This window comes from Physella acuta, unplaced genomic scaffold (assembly GCF_028476545.2).
Source record: "Physella acuta isolate Inbredline_101_S28 unplaced genomic scaffold, ASM2847654v3 ptg001661l, whole genome shotgun sequence".
Taxonomy (NCBI): Eukaryota; Metazoa; Mollusca; class Gastropoda; family Physidae; genus Physella; species Physella acuta.
Window position 1 is genome coordinate 207,257 of NW_026733174.1, and position 15,767 is coordinate 223,023.

Consider the following 15,767-nt stretch of genomic DNA (forward strand, 5'->3'; position numbering starts at 1 on the left):
GTTCGGTACCTCCAAAAAGGTTAAGAACCACTGGTTTAGATTAACCTTCGGGGATATCTCGTCGGTCCCAAGCCCGGATAAACGGGGGGGGGGGGGGGGGGGGGGGGGGGGTGACACCTAGACAAAAATATTGCAAGATATATAGAATATATGTTTCTTCGAGTTCAATGAATGGTTCGAGTTCAAAATTATTTAAAGTACATAATGACGATCCCGGGTGGGGGGGACGACACTATGACATAAACATGCAAACTATAGAGAAAACAATACTACATCCAGCTGTATTAACCGACTATATATATATATATATATATATATATATATATATATATATATATATATATATATATATATATATATATATATATATATATATATATATATATAAACATTTATAGTATTAAACGTGAACACTTTAAAGCTTTTACCAGGGTGGGGGGGGGGGGGGGTGTGATACACCAACTGCAAAATTTACAGAGACAAAAAAGGGGGTGACACCATGAGCTGCCACACCGGATGACACCCGACCTAGCGACGCCACTGTCAAAGACAGAGTTTCTACAGCCCCCTCCCCCCCCCCCCCCCCCGAAAATATCAAGTGCCCCCCCCCCCCCCCTCCCCGGGAGTCTGGAAGAAACACTGATCCAAGAGAGCTTGGAAAGATCTTTCTCTAGATCTAGTATAGCTCATGACATGTACTAGCGAAAACCATCGGGAAGCGACCGCGCCGACAATTCATTTAATGACCAAAGAAAAAACCGGAATAGGAACATGAGACATCGGAATCCTCTATGAACAGGAGATATGATCATTTATTCTGGCCATGTAGATACTGACCATAACCATGCACTGTAGCATTGATGATGACACCAGAGGCTATAATGGCAATGTTGGCGTCTCACCACGACCGATACTTGCAACTTGCAAGATCTATTACAGAATGCAGTAGATGCGAATGCACCCACCAATAAGCACATTCTCAGAAGAAGCGCTTAAGATAGACTGGATAGACTTAAAGATCAAATGAAAAAAACACTGACGAGAGTTAACACAAATCAAGAAGTGTTAGTAAGCGACGATTGTGGGAGATGAGTGTTCAGTTCCTTATTTGTATGTGTAGCCTTCCTTGATTGTTTCTGTGGTTGTAGCCCATCATAATACTAAATGGTGCGTGTGTTCAAAATATTTTCTTTATTTTGTTATTTTTGCTTAAGGATGATTTCCTCAGTTTCTGTAAGCATAGGCCTACATCTTCTAAAGATTGACATGCCGGCATATAAACGTATAGTTTTATTTTGCAAAGCTTATAGGCATATAGATTCTATCCATCCATAGTTCAAATAAATGTTCTCACTTTACAGTACAGCCTCTGCCCATGTACTGTATTGACAACGCGACAACACACGTTGGTCATATAGGACTCGCGCGACAAAGCTTGATTATTGGCTTATGTGGCCTAATTGATTCGTCAATATTTTACCGGTGTGGCGTAGTCGAATGTTTCGTGATGTAAGATAAGTTAGCGGCTACTGACAAGACTTATTTTTAAAATCAGATTAATCTTTGAATGACTAATTCATTTCTGATTGTGTATTTATATTCAGAAAATTTTGCTTTTCTAAAAATAAGTCCAACTAAATTTTTAATTTTAGTTCTAAAATAAATTATTTTAACCTGTAAGGTAACTCAATAAAAACAACACCAAAACAACTGTTCCAAACTGGCAAGGTGCTGACCTTTTAACATTATTTAGCGATAGTGTAAAGTGTGTAGGCCTAGGCGTGTGTAGTATAAAACAGGAATGCGAGTCGACGGTACTGTTCTTCACTTGCTCGTACAGTTCTACTGATGTGCGGAAAATAAAATCAGGATAAAAATTAAGTTGTGTATCGGGTGATACTCTTTGATGCCAGAAAATGAATAACACTAACAACACTGACTCTAATTCCGAGTCTCATCATCATATTCACCACAACGATCCAAATATGAAAGTTGATCCACCACAAAACTTGATAGAAAATGCTCATGTTAAAAATTTTGCTCAGTATCAACAAATGTACCAGCAGTCTATTCAAGACCCCGAGGCTTTCTGGGGTGAAATAGCCGAGCAGTTTCACTGGGAATCTCAACCCACCGGACAGTTCCTAAATTATAATTTTGATGTAAGGAAGGGGCCAATCTTCATCAAATGGATGGAAGGTGCAAAGACAAATATTGCATACAACATGCTTGACCGAAATATTAAACAGGGACTAGGAGACAAAGTTGCATTTTACTGGTAAGCTAATGAGTCATTAGTAATGATTAAAGCCTTAAAATAAATAAATGTTATTTTATAGGCATATTATAATTTATAATAGTCCTATACCCAGAGGCGTAGCTAGGGGAGGGCGGCCGCCCCGGGCGCCGACCTCAGGGGGGCGCCAAAAGGGGTAGAACATTTTTTACAAGCTCATTTTAAGCTGCAGTTTTGAATTATAAATAGTCAAAGTAAAGAAATTTAACGGCTGAGAGCCTTTGCATACTGATTTTAATCTTTCTACCTTGATTGAGTAACTGTAAAAGGTATATCCTTAAGAAACAGTGACCGGAAAAACTGCTTTCCTAGATGGGGGGGGGGGGCGCTTTTTCGAAGACTAAAATCGGAAAAATTAAGGAATAAATAACCCATATCACTCAGAAAAGAACCCATGGAACTAAAACGTATTTTACGATTGTGTAACATAAAAACACAAATTATTGACGTTTAACATCCACTGTTACATTTTTGTCCAAGATGGTGGGGAGAGGGGAGGGGGCGCTTTTTCACCAACGAAAATCGCAGGATTTGTATTGGATCGGTTACTAGATAACTCTTTTAACACTTAGAAAATAAATGTGTTTCCTCTAGCTTGTTTCATTATACAATCAACCAGTCAACGAAATACACATATCGTATTCCAATGTGAACAATAATTTGCTATTGTATGTCAATTGTATGACCTTAATCTAACAAACTTATAATCCAAATATATACTATATCATAACAGAGACTGTTCCAAAGATAAAACGTAAAAAGTCTGTCCTAAGCGATTTAGCATTTAGCACCGCTACAATTTTTTTTTCTGACATTACTAATCATCATCTTTAAAGGATAATGCATCTCAGGGGGAATTTAATTGGCGTCGAGTAAAGTTTTAGGGAACGACAATCAGCGTAATTGTTAATTTTTTTTCAAGACTGTCGCACACGCATATATATATATATATATATATATGGGGGGGCGCCAAACTGAATGTTCGCCCCGGGCGCCGGGAGGGGTCGCTACGCCTCTGCCTATACCTACTACTACTATACTATAGTATAGTATATTAATATTAGTATAGTGTAGGCCAATGCCTATAGAATAGATTCTATCATAATATTATGTAATCTATGTGTGAGTAAAACCCAGCCAATATGCATGGGTGGACTGGCTGTGTCCAAGCGGCTCCTAAAGCCAGATTGTAATTTTTGTTTTGCATGTTTATCTCCTTCAAAGTCTAAAGTTTACACCTTGATATTTGCTATGAGTATGAGGGGATGGAAATGGTAATATAGAGAATTACCAACAAATTATTAAAAAAAAAAACCATTAATAAAGACTATTACAGAACCTTTTTTTTGGGGGTTCCACTGAAATTTTTTTCTAGGGGCCCTGCAATCAGCAGTGTACATTAAATCAGTGCCAACTCAGATTTGATGGCAGGAGATGAACGTGCAAGAGTAGTAGGTGCTGATAATTTTTTTGCTAATCATTGTTGCTAATTTCTGTTCCAGTAATTACAAATTACAGATGAAAAATTAACGGTTTAACTTCTGTATCATCAACACACTACACATTGTGCCATTAGTCCTATTCAATATTGTAATGATTTTTTAACTTCATTTCTGTAGCCTGTATTATATGCCTACAGTATATAGAGTTAACAGTTAACACATAACAACTCTATATAGGCCTAGTAGTTAAACAATAGTTACCATGATAGTTTTTATTTAAAACAGTGTTAGGTTTTTAGTCTCTATGTTTAATGTACTGTAATTTATACAACAGCAAGTTGAAAGATTTTAAAATATTTTGTGTTCTAGAGTAAATTACCTATGCTGGAATGGTTTGTCATATTTAAATTATAAACATATTACATACAAATGGTCAGTGCATCACTATTTTTTTATTTTTTTTACAAATCCATGGTACTAAACACATAAAATACTTATTTTTTGATACCTCATTGTAAAATTCATCTTATTTTGGCCATGCATTCCATATGTATGGCCATTCTTCCACAACCTGGTATTGAATCAGTAGATTTAGTGTAGGTCTACAATGAACAACATTATTTATAATTATTTCTCTTGATAGCATATGCTGTATAGTTTTAACATTGTTTTCTTTATCTATATGGAGTCTTCAAACATTTGGACATAGTATGTGTTACGCCATGTGAACATCATATTAAAATCCAATTAAGGGCTTATAAAATAATATAGCAATAATCCAAGATTAACCATTATATTTTCACTTAAGTCTTGAATATCAATAATAATAAAAAAAATATATAGCAAAACACCCAGGAAAAGTAGGTTCAAGCAGAGTTACACACCATCATCAGGTTATGATAAAACATGGTAATACCATGCTAGTATCACGCTAAGAAAACCCACACCCACATACACCATCTTAACTTGACTCAGTTCTTTATAATCTACTGACTTTCAAGATTCCAAGTAAATGAAGGCAGATCTATGGATATTAAACTTACAAGATAAAGGATGTATTAAGAAAAGATAGATGACATCCCTGGATGATTTTGAAACTGATTAACTTATATTAAAGTTCATGCTTCTAGTAAGCTTCATTTTTAAACAAGCTTGCATTTTTGTTAATTTTGTTTAGGGAAGGTAATGATCCAGGGGACCATGGCCAGATAACTTACAGTGAGCTCTTGCTACAAGTCTGTAAATGCTCAAATGTGTTGAAAAGCTTAGGTAATTAATTTTGTGTGTATGTGTAGTTCTATCAATCTTTTTCTTATATTAATTGTAGTTCTAGTATATGAAGTTAAAGCCAAGCTAAATTAATCATACCTTTATAAGGTTTCTGTGACTTCCATTTTTAGTTTTATTCATCTGCACCTAGCATACAAATATTACCAACTTGTTGTATACTCTTAGTAATAGATCTTTACCAGAGTAGAAATAATTTTATATATATATATATATATATATATATATATATATATATATATATATATATATATATATATATATATTTTTTTTTTTTTTTTTTAAATCCTAAAATACTATTTATCCTGAGTTAATGTAAATTATAAATGTATTTCACTTTTAAAAAACTGATCTTAGAAATGTTTAGGCAGGGTAGTGTTAATTTTTTTTAGGCTCAAATCAGTAGTTTACTTTTTATATCAGAAATAAATAGTAAAGTTTGATACTATAAATATAAAAAAAGCCTTTGTTAATTTACATTTGTTAAACTTGTTCTAGTTCAGTTTGTTTTAACATTCTTAAAAATTGTATTATTTTTCTAGATGTTAATTTAACTTTCATCCAATAATTGTTTCTCAGGTGTCCGGAAAGGGGATAGGGTAGCAATTTATATGCCAATGATTGTTGAATTAGTTGTATGTATGCTTGCCTGTGCTCGCATTGGTGCAGTACATTCAATTGTGGTAAGTATGTACAGTTATTAAACACTGTATTATAAATTTTAGTTATATGTACCCTTTAAAATTTGCTTATCAAACTAAACCACCATTCCTTAGGATTTAACTATAAAACAAAGCATTTAATTTTTAATCAGTGGTGTACTTGCAGTATTAAAAGCTCAGCTGATGGTAAAAGTAGGTTAAGGTCAAGCGTGATAACATGAATGGTCTGATTAGTTTTCCAACCTCTTTATTTCGATTAGTCAAAAGGTCAAATTTGTCAGAACTTAAAGACTTTACTAGGTCAATGGGGGGAAATGTAATGCTTGGGTGTTTGTTTGGTGTGGGGTTGTTAAGGTTAGGGCACAGAATGTGTGCCTCTCTACTTAACTGGCCCAGGACAGATTAAGTGTGTAAATAGTGTGAGAAGCAGCTGATAAGACATATTATCTCTGGTTAAATATATTCATGGCAGGGACAAGGGGTTTCCTGCTGGTGTCTCCATTCAAGGGAAATAACTACCATTTACATGGTTATATTTTAAAAGAAAAACATCACTTTTGTATTTAAATTATCAAAAAAAAAAAAAACAGATACTTTAATCAGTAATTAATAAGCACACAAATTTTAAGGTATAAACATATTTGTATAAATTAGAAAATTAAGTAATTAGTTCATTTTTTGTTCCAAAAAATATTTTATTTTGTGGTCATATATCAATAAAGGGAGATAACCAATCATTTGACTCCTTTTGGAAGACAAAGCTCATCATTAAAATCAAATGGTGTGTTAATGAAATATGAAGAAATTTTTACAATACAATGATAAATTTATAAAATAAATGTTCATTTACAGGTAATATCTTTTCTTTTTATCACCTGAATTTAACTTGCTTTAGTTTGCAGGATTTTCAGCAGAATCCCTTAGTGAGCGTATTGTGGATGCAAATTGTTGTGCTATTGCAACTGCTGGTATGTTGTTGTCACTTATGTAAATTTATTTATAGAATTCAGAAATAGCAGCTGCTGATTTGTGCTACACCTATTGCATTTGATGGCAACCATTTTTGTTGGTGTAGTTAAATTAGAAATTTTTGTATCAAAATAAAAAATAAGTTTTTTTTTTTGCATTTCTATTATAAATCAATAATGTTGAGGATTAAATAATGTAAGTACTATATCTAAGATAATTAATGAACAAAGAACAGAATGGCTATAAAACATTTAATCTTTCATTTCATCAATACTTTGAAATGTGTTTAAATAGATGGAGTGTGGCGGGGGTCTAAATTGTTGAATCTGAAGTCAATCGTTGATAAAGCTCTGGACATTTGCAGAGAAAAGTAAGTAATGATGTATTTTGAAAATACTTACATTATCATCTTTTTGCTTGTAAGACAATTTTTGTAATTCGTTTAAGTTTCATTTAACTTAAACTGATAAGAATGTGATACAATTAAAAGAGCTAAAACTAGAGATGTTTATTATTATTTTTTTGCAGCCCATATTGCATCAAATAACCGGTTCTGTAAAAATATTTATGATTTAATAAGTAAATTATTTTTATTGCATGAATTAGGGGTAAGCCTGTGGACACATGTATAGTGGTACGTCACCTCAGTCAACCCAATGACATTGGGTTCAACGCCAACAACACAGGGGCAACTACTGATGATTGCCCTGTTGGGAAAAGACCCTGTTCAAAATTAAAGGTACTTGATACATATTTTTTATCCTTTGAAAGACAATCCACTGGGTATTTTTTTTGTTATGTTTTTATGTTTGATGTCAATTATTTTTTAGATTCATTGGTCAGATCGTGATCTGTGGTGGCATGATCTGATGAGGACAGCTCATACATACTGTGATCCAGAATGGATGGATGCAGAAGATCCTCTTTTTATGCTCTACACCAGGCAAGTGTTAACATTATATAACAGAAATAGTTACATTCATATTGTTCTCCAGATGCGAGAAAAGTATTATTATTTTTATTTCTCCGAAACGTTTCAGTGGATCTACAGGCAAACCCAAGGGTGTGTTGCACACAGTAGCAGGGTACATGCTGTACTCTGCTGCTACCTGCAAGTATGTGTTTGATTTACAGCCTGATGACATCTATTGGTGTACGGCTGATGTTGGCTGGATCACTGGACATACTTACGTCTGTTATGGTCCATTGGGAAATGGAGTTACGGGTATCATTGTAAGCATGATCTTTTAAAGTTATAATATACATAGATATTTTAATATCAACGAATGTTTTGAATACATTTATTTCATGTTGTTGTTTGTTTTGTTGTTGTTTTAGTTTGAGGGAACTCCATTTTACCCTGATGCTGGGAGATTCTGGGCTGTGATTGAGAAATACAAAGTAACCAAGTTTTATACTGCTCCTACTGCTATCCGGTCCCTAATGAAGTATGGGGACAGCTGTGTCACAAAGTAAGTTAACTGTACAAACTGCTCAGTATTGTCTTGGTGTATAGAGCTGCTACTAGGAAGTTTAAGTAGGATGTGTAGTGTGGGTTGGAGAATATAAATGGTTGACTGTTTGTTGTGGTGATTTGTGTAGTGTGAAAATAATATGATATAAAGTGACGTGATAGAATAATGGTGATAATCCATTAGTCAGTCCCGTGCTGTTTGTTGTTATGGTAAGTTATGGGTTTTCATCTCATTTAATATGTTGTGGTGTCAGGGTGTATCGCAGTCACATCTGTGAATAGATGTGCCATTTGTTTTGTTTGTTGAGTGTCATCATTTATGCTGCAGTGACAGTTACTAAAGATGCAAAGTTAAAGCTATCATCTATGTATATTTTGATGTGAAAATCCTCTGACTGCAGCTGTGCCTAGACCGCATGTTCCTCTTAATAAATACCTAATAAAATAAATACAACCTTGATATGGTTTTATTGCAAAATTTGCAAAAGTAACTGTTTTAATAACAATTCCATTTTTAAACCAATCAGACATGACAGATCTTCTCTGAAAATTCTTGGAACAGTCGGGGAACCCATTAATCCAGAGGCTTGGTTGTGGTATTATAAAGTAGTCGGCAACAGTCAGTGTGCAATAGTTGACACATTTTGGCAAACTGAAACAGTGAGTTATTTAATTTTTAGCAAATATTTAGTTCTTGAAGATCTCTGTTATACCTTTACTGAAGGTTTTCCAATCTTGTTCATAGGGAGGTCATGTGATAACACCGTTACCTGCGGCAACAAAAACAAAACCTGGATCAGCAGTAGGTTTGTTTTTCTTGAGGAAAATTATGTTTGAGATTGAAATTTTAGTTAATAAGTTACATTTACTATAAATCTCTATGACTGATTCAGCAAAATTGATGGCTTTATTTTAAAATAAAGTTTTCATTCAGCTTTTGTAGAGTCAAATTTTACTTCATTATATCTTCAGACATTCCCATTTTTTGGTATTGTACCTGCTCTCCTAACTGATGAAGGTAAAGAAATTGTGGGACCTGGTGAAGGTTACCTTGTAAGTACCAATAAGTTCTCTATGGATTCTGTTCGATTCTGTTACATTTTGTGGTTGCTTTGTGTATTTGAGATTAATATGATATTAATTTAAAATTAATAAGAGATCGTGGTAAAAACAAAATTTGAAAAATCAGTCACATTTTATTTTGCTCTTGCTGCCATCTGTTAAACAACTAAAGCGAATTAAGTTTAAAGCAGGCTAAATCATATTTCTTTGCTCTGTTATAAAAACATAACCTTTTCAAATCTGCCCATGTCTTTTAAAGTTTATGGAACAGTCTTAAATATTTAAAAAAAATCAACTTGTATGTTTGATCAGCTAGAATGAATTTAACCTTTAAACTCTGTCAGTTTTCAGCACATTTCTGACTTCATCTTAAGTAAAGGGGCCCTTTTTAAAGAAATTTACAATAAAACCTTATCCCAAACAAACTTAATTTTAACAACAGTAAAATGAACTGCATGTAATAATAAGGCCTTGTGGTGGTGGCCATAGGAAAGCAGAACGCTACAACCATTTACTGGAAATGTTTATCTTCTGAGCTGCTCTGGTCTACACATTACTGTATTAATTACCAAATAAAGTATTAGCAATGCTATTATTCATTTCCTTCTAAATTACACATATCCCAATTATAATATAGTCCAGGGACATCTCTTAATATACTAAAAAATGAAGTTAGTTCAAAACTGTAAATCTTGACATTATGTTTCAAAAAATCTTGTAAAACTAATCCATGCTAAAAATATAAAACAAAATGGAAGTTTGTCGTCAGTTTTTTTTCTAAATCCAGATTTTTTATTGAACTAGATCAGGGGTCTCCAAACTTTTCAGTCCGAGGGCCGCATTGACTATCGAATTTCAGTTTAGGGGCCAGTTTCTTCCTGACATGTCTTTGATTTTTCTGGGTAAAGTTCCTCAGCCATCACCAACAAACGGTTTTTCCGTGGACAAAAATGATCTCCGCGGGCCGGATGAGAGGACCTCGCGGGCCGCATCCGGCCCGCGGGCCGTAGTTTGGAGACCCCTGAACTAGATGTAAGCAGTTATACAAAAAATAGAACATTTGTATGACAAATGGCTTCTGTAGTAAAATGGTTAAAAATTTGTTTTGTGGTATAAGCTATACATGTCACTAGGTTTCACATTAAATACATTTCAATTTCTTCATACTGTTATGTTAAATTCATCTGTGAAAGTGAGACTTTTAGCTGAGTTGATTCCACCTTTTTTGCCAGGTTTTTAAGCAGCCATGGCCAGGAATTATGCGAACTGTATTTGGAAATCATGAAAGATTTGAGATTACCTACTTCAAAAAATTCCCTGGTTATTACACTACGGGTGATGGTAAGTACTGCAGTTTACTGTCTTGCTTAACTTGTTTGCTATGAAAGCCTTTTCCAGAACCTTCTCCAGATACTAAATTAGGAGAGATAATCCCTAACCACTTTTGTTTGAAATTATTCTAAAAATATGTTTGTCACGCATTATTATTAAAAATCATAAAATATACTTGATACAATAAAAATGTTATATTCAAAGAAATTCTGTTGTTCATAGCAATATTTAATTATCTATATTAGTGGTGCAAGTATGAGGTGTGAGTCTTCCTCAGGAACATTTTTGTAATTATTATTATTGTATAGGTTCTATTTAATTAGCTGATTCCATATAATAAATTAAAAACTACTATAATGCAGAAGCATTTGCAGAAACTCAACATAGAGTAAAATAAGAAAAAGATCTTGTAATATATATTTAAGCATGAACAGCTTAGAGACCCTTTTTGCATAATAATAATTAATAAAAACATGATGGGTAATAACTGTTAGATGTGACACATTAGTAGCAAATGTTGAACCTTCGCAAAAAAAATTCTTAATTTTATGAGTCTCTATTGGCTAATATTATCACTTACTTTTGTTACTATATTTTATACTCACTACTAATCTAAGGTGCGAAGAGGGATGAAGATGGCTACCTGTGGATAACAGGACGCATTGATGATATGGTGAATGTGTCTGGCCATTTGCTCAGTACTGCTGAAGTGGAGTCCGCACTTATTGAACATGAAGCTGTATCTGAGGCAGCTTCTGTATCCCATCCTCACCACATCAAAGGAGAATGTATTTACTGCTTTGTTACTCTTAAAGAGGTGATTTCAATTATTTCTCTGTTTAACTAGAGACAATAGGCTAAGTTTAATTATTTACACCATTAGTCATCTTTAAATAATTTCTGTCCCCTTAGTTAATTTTGTTCCCTTTACTGTAACATATTTTTTTTCCCTTTAATTGAATAGAATTTCTAAAAATGCATCTAAATCTATAATGGGCCACGTTCGCACATCTCTCTCTCTCTCTCTCTCTCTGTCCGCAAAAAATTTTCGCCGGACATCACGTCAGAAACGGCAGCGATATATGGAGAACTTTATACGGACTTTTGTTGAAAATAATATGTTAGATGTTTTAAATGTATAACCACAATTTTATTTAAAGAAGAAAAATATAAAATAAAGGCGTATTCGAATGTAGAGAAACAGTATTATTTATGCAACCGGAAAAGCATTAATAGATGTGTAAAAGAACGCATAAAACTGTGACGACACTATTGCTTACTAATGACGCCATCTGCCGTGTTTAGAATAAAAAAGAAATGAACTATTTCATTCAAATTTGATTTAGATCTACGTACACTATGAAATGTATACAATACAATTTTTCCGGCCTAAACTCATAACATTTATTTATACAAAATCTTTGTTTGGAACTGGCTAATTTGGGATAAAAAAATTAATTTGAAAGAATAGGCATATTCGCGTAAGTTAAGATTTTAAAATACGTCTTTCATTCTCTGCATTTTATAAGGTGCCTAAATAGCGGAGATGTTAGTGTACTATAAACCACGCAGGTGGTGCGGGTTCGAGACACACCAAGTCAACTTGGTTAATGTATTTTTTTTTTAAATTTTGCTCGGACTAAACTTAAAAATAAAAATTCAATTAGGATTCTAGATCTAGATCTAGATTGTCGGGTGTCCGATAAGGCACTTCCCGGCGCCGCAGGCGCTTCAAATTTGGCAGGATCTTGCCTTGGGGCGACAGAGCACGGGGGCCGGTTGGCCGAAAAGTCTACGATGAAGGGGTCAAAACTGACCTCGACTGACCGGTACCTTATATGAGCTATAAATCGAAAAAAAATGTCCACGGAGGAACCTCTTCATAACTCTTGAGGTCGTAGACCGACCCTCGGGCGAATTAATTAAGCATTCAAATTCTCAATGTTTTCGAAAGCCTAAGCGAAGCTGGGCAGCATGCCTAGTTATTATATAAATATGTATTCTCATAGTTTTAAATAACTGATAAGCTTATGTGATTTAGTCAAACACTCCCTGGGTAAACATTTGGTCATCTTATATTAAATTATTACAATATTCAATAATGAACAGATTGGCTCCACTTAAGTACAGTATTGTTTAGTGTATTATTATTAGTCAAAAAACACAGTGGGTTATAAAATAAAACGTGAAAACTTTATTGTTTACAGGGTGAAGTTTTTAATGATGATCTTGTTAAAGAGTTAACAGCTGCTGGTAAGAAATTTAAATATTTTATTAACAGAGTTTAAGTGTACCAGACAAGCTTTTTAAGTAATGACTTTAAAAAAAGATATGGATGTTGATGTAACATTTTGCCCTGATATTATCACCTATCTTTTTTACTTTAGATAACTACCTGTTTTGATTTATATGTTGATTTATGTTTTTACTTTTTATAGTGAGATCGAAAATAGGGCCATTTGCTCAACCGGACTATATTCAGCATGCACCAGCACTACCCAAAACCAGATCTGGAAAAATCATGCGCCGCATTTTACGCAAGATTGCTGTCAATGATAGAGATATTGGTGACACATCTACTTTGGCTGATGAATCTGTTATTGAAACTCTGTTCAACTTAAGACCTAAGGATGCTTAAAGATTAGCATGGTGGATATTTTACAGGTCTTAGTTTTACCTGTGGGTTGTAATTGAAGGTTGGTTATTTATTTTAAAAGTTAGACTAACCATAGTATGAATGTTTATAAAAATATATATTTTATCATATGGTGTGTAGGAAGTTTTACAACTTTATTGGTTTAAATTTGCTCTGTAATTGTTGATTGTGATTAGAGATAGCAAGTCAAGTTCCTCTTTACAATCCATAGTCAGATTAAATAATCCATACATTGTTTTTAAAAATTTTGCTCTGATGTCCATTGACATAGGGCAGGAAGCATTCCCTTTGTCACAAGATTTGAGATAATGCTGAATTTTAAAAACATTTTATGCTTTTTGTTTAAAAAAAAATTGTTGAAAGATCATTAACCATTTCATTTATAATGCAAAATGTTTTGAATGTTATATTCTATCAATGTTGAATTTTTGTTTGCTAGTTGACTAAATATCAATTATTCATCTAATATATCAACTCACATACCAGGATCAAACATTAAACCGACAAATTTTTACCATATTGTATTATTATTCTATTCATGTAACCATTGATACAATAGCTACTTCTATTTTTATTACATAAATGTTATGTTAGAATTAATGCATTTTATTGTTGTAAAACTTGCAGTTAGCCAAAAAAAAATGTTCTGTGTTTTAGATACCATAGTTGGCTGTTCATTATTCTAAGGCATTAGGAAAGTAATTTTTACACGTAGTAAAAGAATTAAGAATTTGTCATTATTTTTTAATGAAGTATGAACGTTTTTTGACTTTGGGAAAGGTGTTTCTCATCTAAAGCTTGTCTACTGATGTAACAATTTTTAAAAAACCTGCACATTTTGCACTAGCATGTTCAAAATTAATTTTGCTCTACTTTGTACATATGGGACATACATATTTTATACCTTATTTACAATGAAATATTGAACACAGATTTTTTTTAAAAGTTAATTTTACATGAATAGGAAGGTTTAAGAAGACTAATATTAATAATACTAACATGCAACACAGCTTTCTTGCATTTTTAAAATGTGAACAAAGTGAAATGTTAACTACATGATCATCGTAATTAATAAACCAAGATTTTAAACATGCAAATCTTGCCAGTTGACATGCATTCTCTTAGTCTCACATGCCTTTAGTATTTGTTGGTTAATGACATGAATGACCAATTTGAAGTATCATTCCATCATATCAGCAGTGTTGGACCATGTGTTACCACGACTGCATTAGATATCTTTAGTAGAATTTCATCTGGTGCTTTTCAACAGGGGTGCTGCTTTCTTAACCAGCCTTATCCACTTACAGATATCATGATCAGTGTGTTCAAATGTTCTGCAACATTCACTTCTTGGGTCACAATGTCTAAACTTACTAAGGCTAGACTATAGCTGTACAAAAATGTGTGCAGGTTAAGTATTAAACATTTTATGCAAATCATTCAAGTATTTGAAAGTATTGTCTTACTGTAAATTTGTATCTGGGTTTACAGAATCTTGTTTAGATATTTACATGATTTCACTTGAATCTCATGAAAATGCAAACAAAATCTTTTCAATCAAGCATTTTAAAAATTTAAAGTATTTTTATGATGATACCACACACAATTATTAATAGAAAAATAATTATTTGTGCAAGCAATACTTAAGGCAAACATACTATGTATCTTGTATTTCAGCTTCAATGTCTGCATTATTTTTTTAACATAGAATTGTAGACTATATATATGAATAACATACTAAATAATTCACGAATTTTACAAGTGAGATTTTACCTATGCTATTGAGAAGTATATTCTTAAAATACGAAAATATTTATTACTTTTGAAATCTTGAAGTTGTGGATTTGTTCTTAAGATTGATGCAATTATTTTTAACTTGCCCATTAATAGTGCCTTTGTTTATAGATTCTACTGTTGAGGGTTTTGTCAGCCTGATTAGCTATTGCAATTATTTTGAAGACCTGTCTCCTACAACCTCATCTACTTCTGTTGCTCCCCCCCCCCCCCTCCAAGGTTGTTTTGTACATTTAGAAATAATTATAGCAATCTGTTCCGGTTTTAGAACAAAGAAATCTGTTATGTGAACAAAGTGAAACCCAAAACCACACTTCAACTATTTGTATGTTTTTGGATGGTAAATCCGACAGAAAACAACAACTGAAGGTTATTTTTTTTTGCATGTGGTAAAATATAGCAAGCAATATGAAAACTTTTTTGGTGTATTAAAATTAAATACAGCATCAGGGTTAATAAAGGGACAGCATTTAGAAGCAAAATGATCTTTTTCTATCATTATTATATATATTCCAGCATATTTTTTTAATCAGCAGTACATTAAATGGAAAAATATTTTGCATAAAAATTTCACAATACTCTGAAATACTTATCCTTTTACCAACTGTGCAATGAGTTTTTAAATGGTTTATTAACTGTTTCTTTGTTAATGTAGTCTACCATGTGAAGGCTAGAGATGAAACATTATTAGCTGTTTGTACACTTTAAAAAATGTTACATTTTAGCTGTGTATCCAATGTTACCTGCATGAAAAATTAAAAGTAAGAATAGCATTTTTAGCTTAGAAAAGTGT

General features: G+C 33.0%; 1 protein-coding gene across 1 annotated transcript; it reads left to right on the forward strand.

Moving 5' to 3' along the window:
* Nucleotides 1-1,748: 1,748 nt before the first annotated feature.
* Nucleotides 1,749-15,755, forward strand: LOC131929666 (acetyl-coenzyme A synthetase, cytoplasmic). The gene is made up of 16 exons (XM_059285987.1): nucleotides 1,749-2,278; nucleotides 4,916-5,007; nucleotides 5,605-5,708; nucleotides 6,583-6,655; nucleotides 6,951-7,026; nucleotides 7,263-7,395; nucleotides 7,487-7,599; nucleotides 7,697-7,889; nucleotides 7,995-8,128; nucleotides 8,658-8,790; nucleotides 8,876-8,932; nucleotides 9,103-9,183; nucleotides 10,425-10,533; nucleotides 11,142-11,341; nucleotides 12,732-12,777; nucleotides 12,963-15,755. The coding sequence occupies exons 1-16, from the start codon at nucleotides 1,917-1,919 to the stop codon at nucleotides 13,160-13,162; spliced, it is 2,106 nt and encodes a 701-aa protein (XP_059141970.1). The 5' UTR covers nucleotides 1,749-1,916; the 3' UTR covers nucleotides 13,163-15,755.
* The last annotated feature ends 12 nt before the right edge of the window (nucleotides 15,756-15,767 follow it).

Coding starts and splice junctions, on each gene's coding strand:
- LOC131929666 (XM_059285987.1), top strand. CDS start 1,917: ATGAATAACACTAACAACACTGACTCTAATTCCGAGTCTCATCATCAT. Junction 7,890..7,994: donor ATGGAGTTACGGGTATCATT/GTAAGCATGATC, acceptor TTGTTGTTTTAG/TTTGAGGGAACTCCATTTTA. Junction 10,534..11,141: donor TTATTACACTACGGGTGATG/GTAAGTACTGCA, acceptor TACTAATCTAAG/GTGCGAAGAGGGATGAAGAT.